Source organism: Hylobates moloch, unplaced genomic scaffold (genome assembly GCF_009828535.3).
Source record: "Hylobates moloch isolate HMO894 unplaced genomic scaffold, HMol_V3 SCAFFOLD_15, whole genome shotgun sequence".
Lineage (NCBI taxonomy): Eukaryota > Metazoa > Chordata > Mammalia > Primates > Hylobatidae > Hylobates > Hylobates moloch.
This window is the reverse complement of record NW_026652290.1, coordinates 54,673,874-54,697,410: the sequence shown is the minus strand read 5'-3', so window position 1 is coordinate 54,697,410 and position 23,537 is coordinate 54,673,874. Positions and strand designations below refer to the sequence as shown.

The window sequence follows — 23,537 nt, the reverse complement described above, 5'->3', positions numbered from 1 at the left end:
TTACCAGCGTTTTAATTAAAGAGATACTTCTGTTATCCTTTTCTGTGCATGCCACATTTAGACAAATGTCTTTGTGTGTGAAGACAGTCGTTGTTATTTGTATAATACTTGTAATAGATATAAATATTATTTCATCCTACATGTGTACCTTGCTTTCAGCACTGCAGGTTGCATTTGGTTCACTATATCGAGATGATGTCTTGATAAAGCCCAGTCGAGTTGTTGCCATTTTGGCAGCAGCTTGTTTGCTGCAGTTGGTAAGTATGCACGTGATTCGAAGAAAGGTTCAGAATAATAATCTTTGTCTCAAAGTGTGTGATCCAAAAACAAAAATAAAGCTTAGCTTTTTAGAGTTTTTAAATAAAAATGGAACATATAAATATGCCATTTATTATAAATCATTTAAAATGCCTAAACAAAAGCAATTTATTACAACTGAGGGAGTCATGATGTCTGCATAAAATGAATGCAGGCCATTTCTGTGTAGATATCTTAGTATGACTATAATGTGGAAAAAAGGTACTTGTCTAAGGTCATTTACAGATTTCTATTCATTAATGACTTGACTATTAAGCAGATGGCTTATGATTACCAATTAATTTCATTCATGGGTTCAAATAAACATGCATGCCTACTATTTAAATTTCTCTTAATTTTGAAAGAATTGTGTATAAATCACATATATGTATTTTAATCTACTGGCAGAATGACAGATTTGTTCATTTAACAGAAGTGTATTGAGCACTGTGTCAAACTAGACACAGAAAGCCAAAGGTAACTTAAGATGTGATCCTTACCTTCAAAAAGTTCACAATATAGTATGTATGTGTGGAGAGGGGAGGGAGGGTTGATATACAAACCCAAAGGTAAAGTAAGAGCTGTTCAATATTATAGGTATGATAATAAACATCCTGTAGCATTTAGTGAATGCATAAAGAAGGGAGTGGTCAGTTCATCCTGGTGGTGTCACACAGGAAAGTTACGTTTTCACACTGAGTCTTGAAAGTTGAAAGTGTGTTTGTATTGCAAAGTAAGAAGAGGGGAAGGAAGAGCATTTCAGAGAGAACAGAGTAAACTAAGACCTAGCGATGTGAAATAATGGAGGATTCAAGACTCTAACAGAAACATGGCTCCCACATAAACATAAGAAGGATTGCAGAAGGGGGGGCAGAAGCCAGATCATGAAAATATGTCTATACATTGCTAAGAAGTTTAGTGTACACAGTACCTTTGGAATATTTTAATCAGGGGAAAGACGAAGTTATGTTTTAGAAAGAATACTTCAGTAACAATGTGAAAGATGAATTGAAGGAAAGATGAGTACAGCATTAGAGACAAAAACCTGTTGCAGTTGTCCAAGGGAGGAAAGTAGGGCAGTAGCAATAAGCTTGGAGAGGAAAAACTGGATACCAGAGAGATTCAGGGATAATCCACTGGACTTGGTGATAGACTAAATGTTAAGAGGAAAGGGGAGGAGTCTAGAATGATTTCCAGGTAAGTTTAAAATCCTAAGGGAGTCAATGTTTTATTTTAATCTTAAAAAATTGTTTACTTTTATGTGGTATTTTTGTACTGATTTATTTGAAGTATTAGTTAATAGCTTGCTAAATATCCTTGGTTGAGATCATTTGATTTTCAAAATGTTTTGATCCTTTCAATACTTATTTCCAATAAGTATACTTTATTTTCTAACTCTGGTCCTTTTGATTTTGTTCTAAATTCACTTTCTGCTTACTTTTATGATTTACTAACTCTTTAACTTACTATACCTGCATGATGAGTGTATTTCAGAAATTTGAATGAAAAGTAGTATTCTTTCCATGTATTAAAGTTAGTTCACTTAAAACCTATATAAACATTTTAGGTTAAAACTTTAATGTTAATCATTTATAATAATATATACTTGTTTTAGGTGCATCTCTTAGATACTGTAGTTATTTTAAACTTAATAATCACTTTCTGCTAATGCATACTGTTTGTTTAGGCCCATCACATGGTTAACTGACTATGCAGACGTCTTAATTTAAAAAGAAATGGCAAAACAGACAAAATGCTGCTAAAGAAATTTGCAAAGGTCTCAGACAGGGGAAGAATAGAAAAGAAAAAGGATAGCAGTATTCATCTCCACCTTACTGCTCCCCACACCTTCCGTTTTCAAATTCCAAGTATTTAGTTGAATACTTGCTGAACTTTTTTCAGGATTTTTATTGGACTTGTTAAAAAAAAAAAAAAACTTAGGTTTGCTACACTTAATGAGTTTTCTTTCTTTTCTTTCTTCCTTCTTTTTTTTTTTTTTTACTTTTTAATATGTAAAAGCACATATCAGAGCTAATTTTTCCCACGTGAAATGGGCCTTTCCAGTGCTTATTTATATTTACAGGACGGTTTAATACAGCAGTGTGGTGAGACAATGAAGGAAACAGTTAATGTGAAAACTGTATGTGGCTATTACACATCAGCAGGGACCTATGGATTAGATTCTGTAAAGAAAAAGTGAGTTGTCTTTCTTGTTTTTCTTCCTATCCCACTTTTAGGAATTTGGTTGCTTTAGTTTCTTAAGAGAATGTATAGCTATAAGAAAGAAAGAATTAAGGAAAAATAGGATAGGGGGATGGAATTTTGTTAAATAAAAAGCCCCTTTTAACTTTTGGACTAATTAGTAAATTCCTCAAAAGTGTTGTCTTTGTAAGTGACCATAGGTGGGTTATATACATGCTTATAAAAACCATGGTCACTCTTGGTTGGGTGTGGTGGCTAACACCTGTAATCCCAGTGGTTTGGGAGGCCAAGGCAAAAAGGTCACTTGGGCCCAAGAGATCAAGACCAGCCTGAGCAACATAGGGAGACCCCATCTCTACAAAAAATTTTAAAAATTAGCCAGGCATGGTGGCATGCACCTGTGGCCCCAGCTGTTCTGGAGGCTGAGGTCAGAGGATTCTTTGAGCCCAGGAGGTTCAAGACTGCAATGAGCCGTGATCATGCCACTGCACTTTATAGTATATTTTCTATTAAAATTGTTTAAGAAGTAGGCCTGATAGACTGACAGTCCTGACTCTTGAGAGTTGCAGTACCTGTTTTGAGATTTTAAAGAAGGTTATACTAGTATGCAGACCCCTTAATAAACTATTTAACACAAACTCAAAATGAAGTTTTAAAACTAGAAATACTCTCGTTAATATAAAGGAAATATTCTCTTAATAATATCCACTGACAGAAATAATACTAAATTTCCTGTTGTTAAGCTAAAAGTTTTGAGCATGTTCTGGCAAGATTAATGTTCTGATTTTATTTTAACTATAAGTCCTACTTAATAAATTGTAAATACATGGCATATAATGTAATAATTATATATTTTAATTTCAGGTGCCTTGAATGGCTTCTAAACAATTTGATGACTCACCAGAATGTTGAACTTTTTAAAGAACTCAGGTATTTGAATTTCAAGTAACTTTATAATTAGTCATCCTAAAATATTGTTTATCATTTGTTAAAGTACGTAACATTTTTGTAGAACACAAAACTATATTATGAAAAAGCAAACAATTTAATGAAAGGGCTTGACTACATCCATAAACTGAAGAAATGCTGTGCAAACTTATTTCTTTGTTGTGAATAATATAATGGATATTATGTCTACTGTTTTAACCAATTTTAATAGAAAAATGCATTACTGTTATAAGACTATAGAAAAGTTTCAGGTTTTGCCAGGCTGTTAGAGAATTTAAAAGTTATATCTTAAAAATCGTCTTTATTATTGAGAAATAAGTTTGAAGAAACTGTTTTGGCCTTTTTTTTTTCTTTTCACCTTCAAAAACTTTTCATGTTGATCGGTTTTCTCACTAGAATGAATTCTCTGATGTGGAGTAACAAATGTGTGTCTCCTATAAATGTACATTTTTCTATCTCTGATTATTTCACACCTTGAATCCAAATCTGTAGTCCCAGCTACTCTGGAGGCTGAGGCAGGCGGATTGCTTAAGCCATGGAGGTCAAGGTTGCAGTGAGCTGTGATTGCGACACTGCACTCCAGCCTCAGTGAGAGTTACCATAGTTCTTCACCGTCACCTCCTGGTACAAGGTCTTCTGAACCAGGTCAAGGTATTCCCACTCCTGATGAGAGAAGTCTATGGCCATGTCCCTGAATGTTACGAATTCACAGGCCATGGTTTTAGACAAGCAAAAGCCAATCAGTCCTCAGGGTTTCTCTACCAGAAAAGCAGATTTGGGAAAACCTAGACCTATAATCCCAGCACTTTGGGAGGCCAAGGTGGGAGGATTGCTTGAATCTAGGAGTTCAAGATCATCCTGGGCAACATGGTGACATTCCCTCCCTTTGAGAAAATATCAATCTTCCTTTTAAAAAAACCTGTTAGTGCCACACAGGGTCCCATGCAGGCTTCAGGCTGGGGCTGCAGAGGCTCCCGCAGTCAACTGTGCCGCCTTCGTCCTCAAGCGGGACCTGGTCAGACGCAGCACAGCGCAGAGCCAGAGGTCCTGGAGATGGAGTCAGAGGTCCAAGATTTCTCCATCACCTGTGGACTATGTAGTCCAAGCTGGAATAATAGGACCACAGTCACCCGTGAGAAATGGATTCCAGGGTTCTAAAAACCTACAAGAAATATGGTGGTGACAATGAGGACTGCCTACCCTGCCTACCACCCAAGCTGCAGAGCAGCCTTTCTTTTTTAAAGAGATGGGGGCCTTGCTATGTTGCCCAGGCTAGACTCAAACTCCTGAGCTCAAGCAGTCCTCCTGCCTCAGCCTCCAAGTAGCAGGGATTATAGGCACATACCACCGCACCCAGCTTAGTTTGGCTTTTTGGATTAAGTACGCATATTATCCATTCCCGCAGCAAGTACTTCCTGACTGTTCTTTATGTGTAAAGATACTCTATTAGGGGCTGTGAAGGATGCAGAGATGATTTTGTCATGGTCTCTTGCTGTCAAGGAGCTTATTTGTAGTAATGGGACTAAGGTATTTGTGATGGGTCTGAGAAAATCTGGCTAGCAGTGAACTTTCGAAGGCTGGTTGGCATTACAGTCATTTTCTGGCTTGCATTTCCCTGACAGCAGCGCTTCTGAGACAGGAATACAAATGTGTCCGGGAGTGTGTGACATTCTGATGGAAATGTACAAAACTAAATTCAAACATTACATAGCTTCCCAGGATGTGAATTTTACTGATTTTTTTTTTTTTTTTTTTTGGTGGGGAGGAGGTGGGGGAGAGGTAAATATTTTTATGTTTAAATACATTATGGAATAGAGGGAATTCAAATTTCCTTGAACTCTCAAGATACAGTTTATAGAAATGTTACTTTTTATGGTTAGACCACCCTAGATTATTGGGTTTTTTCCTTTCTTTTGCCTTTACGAGATAATTTGGTAGAGAAGTGAGAGAGACATTCATCACCTGGTGATGTCAAGGCATAAATAAATCACCATAGAATGTTGATTTGAAAATCATTAGAAACACTTTAATACAGTCAACCCTCCTTATCCGTGGGTTCTCCATTTGTGGATTCTACCAACTGCCGATTGGAAAGATTTGGGGGAAAAACTATAAAAAATAATAACAAAAAAACCCAATATAGTATGATAACTATTGCATAACATTTACATGGTATTAGGTACTATAAGAACACCTAGAGATGATTTAAAGTATATGAGAGGATGTGCATAGGTTACATGCAAATACTATGCCATTTTATATAAGGGACCTGCGCATAGAGGATTTTGGTATTTGTAGGAGGTTCTGAAACCAATTCCCCACAGATACAGGGGGATGACTCTAATTTCTCATTGAGCTTTTTGAAAAAGGAGCAGGATCCTCTTAAAAACCCACGTGCTCTCTTGGCTTTTTATGGCTCAAAGGAAACAAAGAACAAAGGAAAAGCAAAACAAATAACTGGTGATGTCATTTTCACTCTAAATAACTAGCACATGTTTCTTGATCTTATTCTCTTGAATAGTACTAAAATCATAGTTTATGACTAAGCAATTCTCTTAAGCCTAGAGGTTAAAGATTACTTTGATGATATAGCTGTTTTAGTGTCTTTTTTTTTGTTTTTTGGAGACAGTGTCTTGCTCTGTTGCCCAGGCTGGAGTACAGTGGTACAGTCTCGGCTCACTGCAGCCTCCACCTCTTGGGCTCAAGCAATCCTTCCTACCCCTTCAGCCTCCTGAGTAGCTGGGACTACAGGTGCACACCAACATGATTGGCTGATTTTTTATTTTTATTTTTTTCGTAGCACGAGGTCTCACCATGTTGTCCAGGCTGGTCTCAAACATCTGGCCTCAAATGATTCTCCTGCCTCCCAAAGTGCTGGGATTACAGATGTGAGCTACTATGCCTGGCCTTTTTTTAAAGAACAAAACAAAACATAGAAGTGGAGTGGTGGAGGGCAAAAGAGGAAGGCTGTTATTTTATCAGAGCATACTTAAAGTTATCTTACTGGAACCTTGCTTTAACATGATAAATCAGCAGATCAGAGCTCTTTGTTTCCCTGTCAGTGTGAAAAGGACCTTTCATAGCACACTATCTGAATTAAAAGTATCCTTGTATCCAGATAGATTGTTTTCTAAGATTCTTTGTCTTGGGCAGAAGGACTGCTGTCATTTTTAATTCCACATATTTTTTTTTTACAAGAAAGACTTAAAGCTTTTATGTCTACCAGGATCCTTTAGCCTGTGCCTAAAGATAAGCTCACTCCCTCTATTTATCTTTTTCAGTATAAATGTCATGAAACAGCTCATTGGTTCATCTAACTTATTTGTGATGCAAGTGGAGATGGATATATACACCGCTCTAAAAAAGGTACTGACATAATATGATGTCATATTATACAAGGATGTCACCTCAGCACTGCGTGTAATGGTGAAAAACTGGAAACAGTATCCAGTAATAAAGGGATGGTTAGAAATGTAGGAAAAGGAAATAGGCCAAAACCTTAAGAAGTCTTTATATTTAGGAATTTGGAATCATTAGTGATTTTAACTTTATTTTTTGTACTTTTCTGTTTTAGGAATATTTAGTTTTTTCCCAGACTTTTCTTTAACAAAAAATATGTTATTGTTATTTGTTTATTTATATAATCAGAAATGTTTTATATTGTTTTTAGGAACGTTTTCAAAGTTGAGCTTCAGTTAATGATGGCATTTTTACACACACTTTTTCTAAGAAATGTTGAAATTTTTCTTTTAAAGGCCTGTTTGCGTGTCTGGCATATGTTTTACTTCATGCTTTTGAAAAGTTTCAACATTTTAAAAATCTAATTTTATTTTCACAACTCTTTGAAGACACAGATCAGCCATTATTCTTTCATGTAAATAGTGAGACTCAGAGCAGGCTTGAGGCAGAGACTGGGTCTTGGGAGTCCCAGTCCATTGCCCTCTTCCTACTGCATAATCCTGCCTTTACCCTTTTGTCCCCAAAACAATGTTGTGAGTATTTAACACAGTTGTGAAACTTCAGACTGAGACTTTCTAGCTTATCTCATAGGGACTCTTTGTTTGTTTGTTTGTTTCTATGGTAGAGATGAAATTTTGTTACTGTTTTTCTTCAAGGAACTTTACTATCTGGGCTATCCAATCTTTTAAAAAAATTGGTGCAGAGGTCAGGCACAGTGGCTCACACCTGTAATCCCAGCAATTTGGGAGGCCCAGGCTGGCAGATCGCTTGAGGCCTGGAGTTCAAGATCAGCTTGAGTAACATGGCAAAAACCCCTCTCTACAAAAAATACAAAAGATTAGCTGGGTGTGGTGGTTCGTGCCTGTAGTCCCAGCTACTCAGCAGGCTGAGGTGGGAGGATCACCTGAGCCTAGGAGGTGGAGCCTGCAGTGAGTTGTCACAGTGGCATTCATTTCTGTTATTAAAACTGCTTTTGGCCAGTAATGGTAAGTACTAATACTTACAGGGTGTTTACGTGCCATGCACCATTCTAAGTATTTATATATATTAAATATTTTAATGTCCTATGAGGTAAACATATTATCATGCTCATTTTACAAATGAAGAAATAAAGGCCCAGAGATACTAGGTAATATGCCTGGCTCTTAAGTGCCAGGTCCAGGATGTAAAACTTTTTGCCCTTACCTACTCTGCATATTATCTCAGCAGCAATAAGACAAAGAAGCTCCTTTTTCCCATGTTAATTTCTTGCTTTTATAATCTCATATAGTATTTAGTGAAATTGAGTTGTTAGTGAGTAGAATAAATTAGTATAAAATTTCTGATTTAATATACATATATGTTAAACCTTTACCTTTTTAATACAGTAATCTCCAGTGTGTTACCATAAATACTTCTGAAGGATTGGATTGGCTTACTCCTTAGCACACACATCCAATTTTTATCACTGGACTATGATTTTTTTTTTCTTTTTTCCTGGAGACAAGGTCTTGCTGTGTCACCTAGACTAGAACATAGTGGTGCGATCATGGCTCACTGCACCTCGACCTCTATGGTTCAGAAAGTGCTCCCATCTCAGCCTCTTGTGTAGCTGGGACTCCAGATGCATGCCACTATGTCCAGCTAATCTTTTTTTTTTTTTTTTTTTTTTGTAGAGATGGGGTTTGACCATGTTTCCCAGGCTGGTCTAAACCTCTCTCAAGTTATCTGCCCGCCTTGGCCTCCCAAGTGCTGGGATTATGGGTGTGAGCCACAGCACCCAGCCATTGGACTATGATAATGACATGATAAATTGAGTGCTTGTAGTTGTACTTTCTTTCTTGCAATTGCTGGTAAAGTAGAAGTTAAATTTTTTAGCTATTATATTTTAAGGTGAAAGCAATTTGAAAATGTAAAATCATAAAATGATGAAATTTCTTAATTGTTTTCTTATTTAATTTTTTTAACCTAGTGGATGTTCCTTCAACTTGTGCCTTCTTGGAATGGATCTTTAAAACAGCTTTTGACAGAAACAGATGTCTGGTTTTCTAAACAGAGGAAAGGTAGGCCTGAAGTTTTTGAGAACTTTTCTTTTAAAAGGAAATTTATTAAAATCAGGCCCCTTGAGAACAGAAAATAAATTAATTAATTAAATGAAATCAGGCCCTGACTTGTTTACAGACTTAATTTTAGAGCTTGGAGAAGACCTTTGCAATTATCTACTTCAGCCCCTCATTTACAGTGAGAAAATCAAGGCTAGATAAGAAAAATACCTTAACTATCATTATCTGAATTGTTACCCCTTGAACTGTCATACTCTTGATCGCCAAAAACTATTGTTTTTCCCATTTTATCACCAATAGATCTTGTTGATTGCATTTGTCTTGACCACACTGAGTTTTCTCTAACAAGCTATACCTGTCAGGCAACCATTCTTAACATAGGGGCCATAGATAGGCTTCCATGTGTCACTGACCCCCAAAAGTGGGTACAGAATTTGGTATGTGTGTGTGCTGCTGCATACATTTGTGGGAGGAGAGCCTCCATACCTTCCATCGGATTCTCAGTGGAGACTGATCTAAAATTGGTTAAGATCAACTGTCATAAGGTCTTATCTGTGCAAAGGAGGGCATGCAATGTAAAAAAAATACGTGGTGTATGTTAAAATGTATGTATGTTATTTTTTACTTTGCTAAAACATATCTAGAGAAAGTATTTTTTACAGCTGTCAAGTGCAAAGAACTGGATAAATCATAATCCTTAGTTCGTGATTTTCTTAGTTTATGGCCACCTTTTTGGTTTATTTTTAATATGCTGAGCCTTTGTGACCTAATCTTTGAGTACTAGAACATCAGTAACTTCAGTCTAACTCATGTGCCTCTTTTCTATTGTGTCCCTCTGACTTTTCCTAACCACCATCTTGAACTTCGTGTTTATTCTTTTGCTTTAAAAATATATATTATTGTACCATGTATGTATGTCTTAACATATATTACATAGTGGTGTGCTAATAAGCTGACTCTGAAAAAATAATCCTTGATTAGTGCCATTTCTTAATTCCCATGGTACAAATTTTCCCGTCATGGCTGATTGATTGCAAGCTACCAACATGACATCACTGAATGAGAAAGGAGATGCACACAGCTCCTATGAGCCAGCAGCAACACACCACTGTATATCATTTTGTTTTAGTTGTTATGGAACTATGTCACATTGTGGCCTTAATTTTAATTTCCTTTATAACTAAAGAGATTGAACGACTCTTAATATGGTATTAGCCATATGTGTCCTCTTCTGTGAGATATCTGTTCAGGTATGTTTCCTATTTTAATGTCAGATTTGTCTTTTCTTATTGATTTGTAGGCATTCTTTATATATTCCTGATAACTAATCCTTTGTCATAAATATGTTCTGCACTTCCAGTTTGTAGGTTATCTTTTTAATTTATTAAAGATGTCTTTTTGGTTGGGTGCCGTGGCTCATGCCTGTAATCCCAGCACTTTGGGAGGTCAAGGCAGGAGGCACACTTGAGCCCAGGAGTTCAAGGACAGCCTGGGCAACATATCAAGACCCTGTCCCTATAAAAAATTTAAAGAATTAGCAGGGCAGCCTGGCACGGAGGCTCATGCCTGTACTCCCAGCACTTTGGGAGGCTGAGGTGGGTGGATCACAAGGTCAGGAGTTGGAGACCAGCCTGGCCAACATGGTGAAACCCCATCTCTACTAAAAATACAAAAATTACCTGGGTGCGGTGGCAGGTGCCTGTAATCCCAGCTGCTACAGAGGCTGAGGGAGGAGAATCGCTTGAAACCAGAAGGCGGAGGTTGCAGGGGGCCGAGATTGCGCCACTGCACTCCAGCCTGGGCAACAAGCGAAACTCTGTCTCAAAAAAAAAAGAATTAGCAGGGTGTGGTGGCCTGCACTTGTCTGTATTCCCAGCTACTGGGGAGGCTGATGTCAGGGGAGGATCACCTGAGCCTGGGGATATCGGGGCTGCAGTGAGCCATGGCCACACACCACTGCACTCCAGCCTGGACAACAGAGTGAGACCCTGTCTCAAAAAAAAAAAAGGAAAAAAAAGTCTTTTGATGAATAGATACTCTTAATTTTAAAATTTCATGCTCTTTATATCTTAGTTAAATGCATTTTATAGAATTATTTTATGTAGTCAGATTTCCTACCTCAGAGCCAGATAAATTATTTTTCTATAAAGCTCCTGAAGTAAAAATGTGTAAAGAACCATATCAGCGAAATATAACTTGATTTCCTTGAAGAACAAAAATATTAAACTTGTATCTTAAATTATACTTTTGTGTTACATTATGGCAATTAAAGAAGGACTAGGGAAATTATAGAGGAGAAAAGTAGGGGAAAGCATTTAAATAAACAGAACAGAGAGAAAAGCTGAAAGAGACAAGGATAGTGAAGAAGTTAAAAAGACAAAGGGACTCAGTAGAAACAGTAGATATTAGGCAAATGTTGATAGAACCTTATGATCATTTGTGCTCCAGATAGATCCACCACAGCAATCAATCAAAAGAGAAATTGCCCTGTAGCCTAAGTGGCAGAAACTAGAGAAGCAAGCTGTGGTCCACTTCTGGTTTCCCACTTGAGGCTCTCCCTCCCAGCCCCTGAGGTGTGAAAGTATACAGTTCAAGATAACTTTTCAGGGAGACATTGATTGCACAAACCAAAATGTATGTCTAATGCTCTTGTTTTTCTGTGAAGATTTTATAGAGTCATTTTCAGTAGTTTTACAATTATAAATAAGATGCATACTTAGGAAATAGGATAGAAAAATCACTTGTGATCCCTCACTTGTTATATTTTGGTATATATCTTTACTCTTTTTTTTTTTTTTGAGATGGAGTCTTGCTCTGTCACCCAGGCTGGAAGTGCAGTGGTGCGATCTTGGCTCACTGCAATCTCCACCTCCCATATTCAAGCAATTCTCCTGCCTTGGCCTCCCAAGTAGCTGGGACTACAGGTGCATGCCACCACACCCAGCTAATATTTTGTATTATTAGTAGAGATGGAGTTCACCATGTTGGCCAGGCTGGTCTTGAACTTCTGGCCTCGAGTGATCTGCCTGCCTCAGCTTCCCAATGTGCTAGGATTACAGGCATGAGCCACCACACCTGCCATATATTTTTGTATATTTCTTTTAAGTTTTCTTAATTATTTGACTTTTCAGATCTATGTGGATCAGGACTACAAGAAACAATAGAAATTCAGAAAGTTTTCTACACAATTATACTTAAGGATTGCTATTGAATTTGGCTGATGGAATAAGTATGGCTACATGTTGTCCAGCAAGAAACTTTAAAACATTTTTTTTGGTTCTGTAAATTCTTACAGAAGTAAATGAGCCAGTCTCTTCTACAGCCTTGACAAAAAGGCTTCATGAGATATAATCACCAGATCTCTATGAGACAATCCAGAATTAGATTTTTATATCTTGTTCATGTGACAGAACACCTGTAAAAATAAAATGGTATTCTCAGCACACCCCATGAAATTAGCACATTTTATTCAACATATGAACTAGAACCAATGTTGTTATTTTTAAAAGCAAGAGATATAAATCCATTGTCACACACCTGTTGTATAAATAAGCAAAGTTAACTATTAATTTTTTAATGAATTTACTGCTTTCTTGTTTGCTTTGCTGACTCTAGACAGGTGCCAAGGGAATACAAAAAATCTATGAGATAATGTGGAAGTATTTTCATTAACTTGGCTGTCTTTTTACAATTTTCAGAAAAAAAATATTTTAGTGGGGAACACCTTCTGGTCTACAGAAAACCTGTGTTCCGTGTGAAGCATGGTTTGAGACATAATAGTCTATAATGGCAACTGTCATGTTTTTCTCCTTATCCTTAATAGCAACAGAACTGGGTATACATACTCTGCTGGGTATATGTTGTTTAATAGAAAACATAAACTACGGCTCATGCACAAATACCTGTTTGATAGCAGTAACTCTAAACCTTTCCTTCTGACTCATGAAAGCACACTGGAATGTAACTGAGGGTAATTTTTAGGAATAACCTTAAATTCTCCCTAAAAGAAAAAAATTATATACTTCATAAACTTGAATTATTCCACTTTCTTTTCTTTTTTTGAGACAGAGTTTCACTCTGTCACCCAGACTGGAGTGCAGTGGCACGATCGCGGCTCACTGCATCCTCTGCCTCCCAGGTTTAAGCAATTCTCTGCCTCAGCCTCCCAGGTAGCTGGGATTACAGGTGCCCACTACCACGCCGGATAATTTTTTTTTTTTTTTTTTTTTTGAGACGGAGTCTTGCTCTGTCGCCCAGGCTGGAGTGCAGTGGCGCAGTCTCGGCTCACTGCAAGCTCCGCCTCTCAGGTTCACGCCATTCTCCTGCCTCAGCCTCCCGAGTAGCTGGGACTACAGGTGCCCGCCACCACGCCCAGCTAATTTTCTTTTTTGTATTTTTAGTAGAGATGGGGTTTCACCGTGGTCTCGATCTCCTGACCTCGTGATCAGCCCGCCTCGGCCTCCGAAAGCGCTGGGATTACAAGCGTGAGCCACCACGCCCGGCCAGCTAATTTTTTTTGTATTTTTAGTAGAGACGGGGTTTCACCATCTTGGCCAGGCTGATCTTGAACTCCTGACCTCATGATCCACCCTCCTCGGCCTCCCAAAGTGCTGGGATTTCAGGCGTGAGCCACCACGCCTGGCCGAATTATTCTGTTTTCAGTATTATTATTATTATTTATTTTGGAGAAAAGGTCTTGCTCTGTCACACAGACTGGAGTGCAGTGGCACAATCATAGCTCACTGCAAGCTGAAACTCCTGGGCTCAAGCAATCTTTCCACCTCAGCCTTCCTGAGTAGCTGAGTCTGCAGACACATGCCACCACACCTTGCTAATTTTTTTATTTTTATTTTTTGTAGAGATGGGAGTCTCACAGTGTTGGCCAGGCTGGTCTTAGACATCCTGGACTTAAGTGATCCTTCCACCTTAGCCTCCCAAAGTGCCAGGATTACAGGTGTGAGCCACCATGTCCAGCCTTGAATTATCTTAGTAATAACTGAATACTACCCAACTGTTGCATATCTATGGCTACAATGTCTGTCTTTATTTTATTTTATTTTAATAGAGATAGCATCTCACCATGTTGTCCAGGCTGGTCTCGAACTCCTGGGCATAAACAATCTGCCAGCCTCAGCCTCCCAGAATGCTGGGATCACAGGCGTGAGCCACCATGCCTAGCCATACAATGTCTTTCTTATTTTGTATTTCAATAGAGAATTAATATATTAACTAGCGTTCATTACATGTAGCTGAAATGTAAGTTAAAAGAAATTAAGAGATATTCTTTGTCCTGTGTACCTTATCCTTGAGTGAGGCTTCTGGGCTCCAGAGTTTCACTGGCCTGTTCAGTTCTTGGGAGGGGGATTCTGGTAAGAGTGTGTAACCCTAAGTACCTTTCTTAAGCCTTCCTTTCCCAACTTGCTGCGCTATACATGCCAAATGCCCAGAAACAGCTGAATTCCCAGCCCAGGGGTTTCATTAGGACCAAAGTTAATTTCCTGGGATTTTTAAATAAATCTCCTTTTTTTTTTTTTATCTGTAAACCTAAGGTTTATAAAATTCTTGAGAATTTTGAAACTAGCTTATTTTGTATTCTAATAGACATGAGTGTACGTGTGTATCCCCCATCCATAAAAACATTTAAGAATAATAGGTTTGAAAAGAATTGCTGTTTAACTTACGTGGTTTTTTATAGATTTTGAAGGTATGGCCTTCCTTGAAACTGAACAAGGAAAACCATTTGTGTCAGTATTCAGACATTTAAGGTTACAATATATTATCAGTGATCTGGCTTCTGCAAGAATTATTGAACAAGATGCTATTGTACCTTCAGGTAAGAGAACATAATTTGTAATTTTAAGTAATATATTTCTGATTATAACAGTAATATAGATCATAGAAAAGAACAAGGAAGGAAGTAGAAATTACTATTAATCCCAGAAAGGTATATATCTTTATGCCAAAGTGGAATCATCCTATAGAGGTAATTTTCTGTGCTTACATATCATGAGTATTTTCCCATATCATATTTCATTAAATACCCTCTAGAATATTTAAATGATTATCTAGTATTCTGTAATATGGATGTTCTTTAATTTAATAAACCAGTACATGATTTTGGATCAGACTTTTAAAAATGGCTTTTGAAGTATTTAAAGATCATAACTGATTTTTCTATTAGTGCTCCTTAAATTTGTTTATTTTGGTTTTTTCTTATTCTAAAGTCTTAAACTTCATGTTGAAGCAAATGTGTCTTTGCTAATTATAATTTAAATTTTTTGAAATAACTACTGATTTACCTTTCTGAGTTAAATCTCTAGTGCTTGTGAATAACTCCATTTAGTACTATATATACATATAAGAAATGGAAAATAGAATTTCTGTTTGAACATTTACATGTAATATTTGTAGTAATAATTAGAGTTATAGATTTGTCTAAAAAGTCGTGATTGTTTTTGACACCTTAATTGTGACATAGCTGTATGTTTATAAATTTAAATTGTTCCTGATATCTATATACTTATTTGGAAAGGAATCGAAGGGAAGGGAAACTTAGAGTTAACTCTTCTGGTATATTTGGAAGTGATGCATTTTTATAAAATCACTTTAGCAAGTTTATAGATACTGTTTAAGTCACAAATTCTCTGAATTTTACATTGCTTGTAGTATAGCAGTTCTATAATAGTTTTAGTATCTGTTAAATACCAGGCCCTAGCAATGATGTAATATTAGATGCCAAAGCCAATTACATATGCCACTCTAACTGTACTTCCTTTTAAGGCTTTTTACAAATGAATTTTGAAAGAGATTGGGGAAAAGTTTGTTCTAAAGTAGTTTAAGTGTGCCTGTGATGCAAGTGGATAAGCTTTATATTTTTGGATTGCAAGATGGGTACAAGTATTTCTAGTCTAAAATATTTTATTCAGTATAAAATCAGAAAGAATTTAGATCCTGTATTTTTTGGCAGATTTCAGTCATTGTTACCGTATCTTACAGATAATTATTTATCACATTGTGAAGAGACAGAAGGAAGCCACCTAATTCACATTATTGAGATAGATTGACATATGCTCTCAGTAGGAAGGTATCTTAGATTTGAAATTAGTTGAAATTATTTTGATTAATCAACCTCAAACTTGATCGTTTTTCAGAAATAGTGCAAAACGTGTTAACATTAATCAAAGTTAGGCGTTTGGCAATATGGGGGATTTGGGTACATCTGTTTACCATCTTTAGGTGAAAAATTTAGAAATATGTTTAATTAAAAGTTGAATTGGGACTTTGTATAGAAGCATTTTATTTTAGGATTCAATTGTGTCAAGCACAGTTGAACTCCATTATTTCATGGAATTAGGTTTATCTTAGGTCATTAGGTTCATTAACTGTCTTATTCCATACTCTTGTCATGCTTTCCTCCACTTGGATACATCTGACCTATCTTGTTACCATTCCTCCCAGACCTTTCTACTATATGCCCTGGAACCAGGGACAACAAAATCTTCTATCTCTTCCCTCCTTTTTTTTTTTTTTTTTTTTTTAACTTCCAGAAGAAGCTATTTTCCCTCCGTAGAAGACTTTCTGGCTCTCACACCCTGCTAATATAGGGCCAGGAGACCACCGTCCTAGCCCCCTCAGTGTGCACTTACCAAACCATTATTGCCTGCCATCTGAGCTTCTGTTTTCTCTCCTGACTGCTAGTCATTTCTTTGCATTCATTTAAAACTTAGACACTTATTTTAGTGTCTATTTCTCCCCCAATCCAGTCACATAATATGTCCATATGAACAAATACATTTAATATCCCAGCCTCCTAGTAGTTATTTGACCTCAGCTCTCAGCCTCCTATTTATTTGACCTCTTTGCCAAACATTAGGCACTTTCTTCCTAAAACCTGGATATGCCATGAACCTTGTGAACCCAGAATTTCTCAGCATCAGAAACCTGGTAGTTTTCAGGCTATTATATAACCTAGCATGTTCATAGCCTCATTCCCTTTTACACTGCTCTTTAACTTCCAATCCATGTTAAGCCCTTCATTTTCTGCCAGTCTTTCAAACCTCTCCTGCCTTTTCTTCCCTCTCAGGCTTGGATTTCATGATAGATCATGTTAGGTCACTCTCACAGTTGTCTTCAACTCTGTGTCCTTCACTTGGCAAAATCCTAAAACTAAATTAAACCTTCTTTGTTCCTATACCCTCTTCTTTGTGCTGAGTACTGCTGCAGAGCATCCTACAGCTTTCGTATTGGTGTCACTGCAAATTCACATTTCAACACTAAGCTTGAACCTTGGGACTTCTTACACTACTTTTAGTTCATTATTTCTCTTTTTCATTTCCTTCAGCAATTGTATCAATTTCTGCCACTCTGTTCCAACTGTCTACCCAATTACCTCATTGTCAGTTTTGTGAAAATAAGTTACTAAAAATGAAGAGGTATATAAATCCATGTAATAAATTCAGAAAATAGCTTCAGAACTAGATTTTTATGTTATTATACATAAGCATTTTTGAACCAGGCTTCTCCATAATTTTGTGTTAATATTTTATACCTAGATGCTCTATACAGAATACTCTTATTTGTCCATGTAGGAATTTTTACTATGTAAATGTTTAGTCACTCATCTTCATTATCTACATCTGATGTATGTGTTTCATAAAGTAGTTCAACTCATAGGCTTAGTTTTTTGCTATAAGCCATATTAGTTTTAAGTGGATTCGTGTGAGTGTATGTATACCTGAAGATACACTTTTCCCTTCACTTAAACAAAAAATACTGGGCAAATTAGGAAGTATCTTTTTTTGCTTTTTAAAGTCTGTAAATGTAAGACATGAGATTTTCAAATAATACGGTTTTAGAGGTCCCCTTCCCATATTCTTTGTGTAAAACTTGGGAAATAATCTAAATAAATTCAGTCTAATGTATCTCATTTATTCCATTGGGAAAAGACTGTGTTTATATCCAAAAACTGCCGTAGACTAGATCACAGCTGCAGATCGGATGTGTGACACTGTCAAATACCACCTTGAAATGCCCATTTTTTCCCCCCTGCAGGCTGGGGAGGGGTGGGCAGGTAGAGACAGAGTCTTGCTATGTTACCCAGGCTGTTCTCAAACTTCTAGTCTTAAGCAATGCTTTTGCCTCGGTCTCCCAAAATGCTGGAATTACAGGCATGAGTCACTGTACCCAGCCCCTATTTTGAGTTTTTGTTTTGGACCTTGGTCTGATAAAGTTTAAAATAAGTGCTGAAACATATTACTATTTAGTCAAAGTTTAGTCTACTTAGTCAAAGTTTCTTGAAGGCACTTTTTCAGAATCTTTCCAGCCAACAGTAGCTCTCTGCCAAAAAGGATTTTGGCAAACTCTTCCTAGTGTTTCTTCCTTTTTGGAGATGATTGCATACAAACATATTGAAAACTCTGTGTAAAGGAACCTGCTTCACTTATTTTCATCCCATATTTTACCAGGGATTCTTTTTTTTTCCTTTTGCAATGCTGTTAACATTGCATTTGAACTTGTGTTACATTGACTTATTTTTGGAATGCTGGTTTTAAGACATGGAACCTAGAATCCTTGAGCTACCAATGACCAGAATGATTTCAAGTTTGACTTTTTATTCTTTTGGATTGAACTATGACAAGAGGAACAAAAATATGTATTCGTGTTTTTAACTGGTTAAAATGCTTTTGGTTTTAAAGGAGGTTATACAAAAATTGTTGGAATTTAAATTCTAAAACATTTTTGGCTGGGCGTGGTGGCTCACGCCTGTGATCCCAGCACTTTGGAAGGCTGAGGCAGGTGGGTCACGAGTTAAGGAGATCACGACCATCCTGGCCAACATGGTGAAACTCCGTCTCTACTAAAATACAAAAAATAAGCCAGGTGTGGTGGCACATGCCTGTAATCCCAGCTACTCGGGAGGCTAAGGCAGGGGAATTGCTTGAACCTGGGAGGTGGCAGTTGCTGTGAACCCAGATCGTGCCACCACACTCCAGCCTGGTGACAGAGCAAGACTCTGTCTCAAAAAAAAAAAAAAAAATTATGGGATACATCTAACATGATATTTGAGAATATACACATATGTCTAACTCTTTCATTCCAATTTTACAAATGAGTCATAAAACGCCATATGCAATCTCTAGATCAATGAGTTTCAAACTCCAGGCATTTTAATAGGTAGGGATCAGCTTTAAATATATGTATATATATATAAAAAATAATTTTTTTTAAATATACATGTGTATGTGTGCTGAGTCATGCAATAGTTGCTACTAGTATTTACCTATGAAGACAAATTATCTGTGCTAGACACTTAAATTCCTTATAATAGCAAAAATATAATTTTGGAGGACCCTGAAAGAAAGATTCAAAAGTGTATTTAGGCCAGACATGGTGGCTCACGCCTGTAATCCCAACACTTTAGGTGGCCGAAGCAGGAGACCCCTTCTCCACAAAAATGGAAAAACTAGCTAGGCATGGTGGCAGACACCTGTAGTCCCAGCTACTCTGGAGGCTGAGAGGAGAATTGCTTGAGCCCAGGAGTTCAAGACTGCAGTTTACCAAGATAGGGCCACTGGATTCCAGCCTGGGCCACAGAGTGAGACCCTGTTTTAAGGAAAGACAACAGTAAGTCATTGGAAGTCACCTAATTACTTTTTTTAAGTAGAGACCTAGGAAGTGACAATCCAGATTTTAATTGCGCCACGATTTCTACCCCTCTTTTAAATAGAGATTGAGAAATAATTTAAGAACTTAAAAAAATAGAAAAACTACCCATTCTAGTTGGGAATAAACAAGAGCAGAAAGATAAATAGTGCCAAGCCAATTCTACTTTTATTTATTTATTTTTTTGAGGCAGGGTCTTGCTCTGTTGCCCAGGTTTTGAGTGCATTGGTGTGTCCAGGGCTCACTGCAGCCTTGACCTCCCAGGCTCAAGAGATCTTCCCGTCTCAGCCTCCTGAGTAGCTGGGTCTACAGGCGCACGCCACTATGTCCACCTAATTTTCGTGGTTTTGGAGAGATCAGGTCTCACTGTGTTGCCCAAGCTGGTCTAGAACTCCTGGGCTCAAGTGATCCTCCTACCTCAGCCTCCCAAAGTGCTTGGGATTACAGGCATGAGCCATCTCACCTGGTCTACTCTTATTTTTAATCTGTTTTTATCTGAAATAACTGACGTTTCCACTTACACAGGCTTATTTTGTGGGAAAAATATTTATTATTAAAGGAATATCTATAATTATAATTTTTATTCTATTTAGAATAATTTAAAATATTTTAATTTTTATATTATCTAAATCTAATATTCTAGAATTATTTATTGAGTGTGCATGTTTCATGTACGAATTTAGGGATGGCTTATTTCCCAAAAAACCAATTTTTTTTATGTTAATAACGGAAGAGTTTATTATTCAATTTTCTGTCAGAACTTCTGTAAAAACTAAAAATATAGTTTCAGGTATGATTTTTACAGTTGAAAAATTAATATGAACTATGAAAAGGAAAACATTAAATGCAAGAATATGCTTTTAACTATCCCAATTTAAATGTATGCAATATAATAAGTACAGTCTAGCCGGAGACAAAGTTATATAACCTTTACCACCTTAAAGATCATTAAGCCATTACAGTATTTTTGTAAAATATAAGCTACCTACCGGTTTCATTTGTTTGTTTGTCTGTCTGTTTGATTGTTTGAGACGGAGTCTCGCTCTGTCACCCAGGCTGGAGTGCAGTGGCATGATCTTGGCTCCTTGCAACCTCCACCTCCTGGGTTCAAGCGATTCTCCCGCCTCAGCCTCGCAAGTAGTTGGGATTACAGACGCCCGCCACCACACCCGGCTAATTTTTGTATTTTTAGTAGAGATGGGGTTTTGCCATGTTAGTCAGGCTGATCTCAAACTCCTGACCTCAGGTGATCCACCTGCCTTGGCCTCCCAAAGTGCTGGGATTATAGGCATGAGCCATCATGCCTGGCCTAAGCTACCTAATTTTTAAATTGCTATTTTAAACTTGTATTTAGAAATGGTAACAATTTTATCAACTATGCATGTTTAAATCCTTTATGTTCTTCAGTCATTATTTATTATTATTAATTTATTCTTACATTTCAGAATGGCTGTCTTATGTGTATAAACAGCAGTGGTTTGCTATGCTGCGGGCAGAACAGGACAGTGAGGTGGGGTAAGTATATTATACCATATCATTTTTCATTAAAAAAATTTGCTATGAATTTTTTAATGCATTCATTATGTTGAAAAATCATTAGCAGTATTGAAAACTCAAGCTGTTGAAGTAAAGATCATATAATCACTTTTTATTATATTTTTGCAACATTATCAGTCTTATAAATGTCTTTCTGGTCAATTAGTATAATGCAATTATTGAAATGTCATTTGCTTTATTAGTAAAATTGAACATGTAATCCATATATACTTTGTTTTACTTAGTATCATATGATTTTCTTTAATGCTTTCATAAAGCATAATTTTTATATTTATGTCTAGGTAAATCTGTTTTTCTTATTTATGGTAGTATTGTCAAATGCTGATTAATGTAATAAATAGTTTTTGAAGACCTTTAAGTCTAAAATGAATTTAAAAACCATCCAGGCTGGGCACAGTGGCTCACTCCTGTAATCCCAACACTTTGGGAGGCTGAGGTGGGAGGATCACTTGGGGTCAAGAGTTCGAGACCAGCCTAGCCAACATAGTGAAACCCTGTCTCTACTAAACCCTGGAAGTGGAGGTTGCAGTGAGCCGAAATTGCTCCACTACACTTCCAAGCCTGGGGGATAGAGTGAGACTCTGTCTCAAAAAAACAAAACAACAACAACAACAAAAACACCATCTGGTTACAGATACCTTCCCCAAAAACATATGACTACCCCCACAAAACATTAATCCTCTTTCTTCATCTTAAAGGAAAGATGTATAGTGCTTTGTAGTTCACAGAACTTTTATATTTGTGATTTGATCCTTCTGCTAGCTTCTTAATATATAGGTATTGTGGAGAGACTGAGTATACAGAAAGACCTTCAAAGTTTAATTTTTTGCCCTGATCTCTTTGAACTCATTTTTATATACCAAATAATTTTTTAAAATAATGACCTAATTATAAGTTTTCATCCAAACAGTAAGTGTATGAAAGTATTACATAAATTCATGATGATTATGTCATTTTTATTATCCAGGATCCTAGTTTCTACTTTGATTATAATTATATACTTTTTCAAACATATTCCCAGTATATTTATCCAGCATAAATAATAGTAAGATTGTTGAGGCTGGGTGCAGTGGCTCACACCTGTAATCCCAGCACTTTGGGAGGCCGAGGTGGGCGGATCACCTGAGGTCGGGAGTTTGAGACAAGCCTGACCGAGATGGAGAAACCCCATCTCTACTAAAAATACAAAATTAGCCGGGTGCAGTGGCGCATGCCTGTAATCCCAGCTACTCAGGAGGCTGAGGCAGGAGAATCACTTGAACCCGAGAGGCGGAGGTTGCAGTGAGCCAAGATCATGCCATTGCACTCCAGCCTGGGCAACAAGAGCAAAACTCCGTCCCAAAAAAAAAAAAAAAAAGATTGTTGAAATACAAATAATAAATTGAAACCAAAAAGTGAGCTATTTAATGGAATTCAGAACTGAAGCATTTTGTAGTATATGAAGTAACAATGAGCTATTTAATGGAATTGAGAACTGAAGCATTTTGTAGTGTATGAAGTAACTTATAAATCATCCTTCTTCTGTATATTCAATTTTTAAATTTTGGATGTTCTTTATTTTTCATGATTTTCCTCACCCATGTCCTTATTGAGGGTAATATAGAGTCTCATCTAAGATACTGCACTAGAATAAGTCTTTAGTTTTTTGCCTTAAGAAGTACAGTTATTTTGGGGGGATTGGTTTCAGGACCCCTGCGTATACCAAAATCCGCACATACTCTACTCCCACAGTTAGTTGGCCCTGCAAAACCCACATATACAAAAAGTTGGCTCTCCGTATACACAGATTTCACATCCCACAAATACTGCATTTTTGATCTGATTTTGATTGAGAAAAATCTGTGTATAAATGGACCCAAGCAGTTCAAACCTGTTGTTCAAGGGTCAACTGTATATGATTATATTCCCCCTTAGGAAATGTTCTGTTCGGCAGATACCAATCATCTGCTCACTGCTGCAGGACTGCTAAAGTGAGGAAGACACTATATTCCCTGGATTCTAGGTTATAATCTGGTGTCAAATCTCCCTCTGGGGTTCTCCTCATAAAACTCTTGTCTACATTGCCAAGAGGGTTATCTTTCTAAAACAGAAATAAAACTGTGTCACTTCTCTGCTTAAATATGTCCAGGGATATTTGATGACAGTTAAGGGACTATAGTATTGCTATTCAAGATTATTGAAGCTAGATGGTAAGAAAATTTGGCTCATACTATTTTCTCTGCTTTCGTATGTTTGCAGTTTTTCATAACAAAAAGTTTAAAAGTTACAGAATAAATGCTTAGGAACTTGTTACCTACAAGAGCAGTTGAAACTTAGCATGATCTGTGGGGACTCTCAGCATTCTATCCCAGATGCCTTTAGCTTCATCTC

The 23,537-nt window shown here is 37.0% G+C and overlaps 1 protein-coding gene across 2 annotated transcripts in view; it reads left to right on the top strand.

The window, feature by feature from the left end:
- The window catches only part of GMCL1 (germ cell-less 1, spermatogenesis associated), a 54,306-nt gene that overhangs the window by 11,291 nt on the left and 19,478 nt on the right, over positions 1–23,537 (top strand). The window contains exons 4-10 of one of the 2 annotated variants that reach the window (XM_032178999.2): positions 160–257; positions 2,381–2,493; positions 3,364–3,429; positions 6,729–6,813; positions 8,858–8,948; positions 14,644–14,781; positions 21,056–21,125. In XM_032178999.2, coding sequence (XP_032034890.1) covers positions 160–257; positions 2,381–2,493; positions 3,364–3,429; positions 6,729–6,813; positions 8,858–8,948; positions 14,644–14,781; positions 21,056–21,125 — 661 coding nt within the window. The remainder of the gene's footprint in view (positions 1–159; positions 258–2,380; positions 2,494–3,363; positions 3,430–6,728; positions 6,814–8,857; positions 8,949–14,643; positions 14,782–21,055; positions 21,126–23,537) is intronic. The other variant, XM_058428529.1, reaches the window with a different exon arrangement.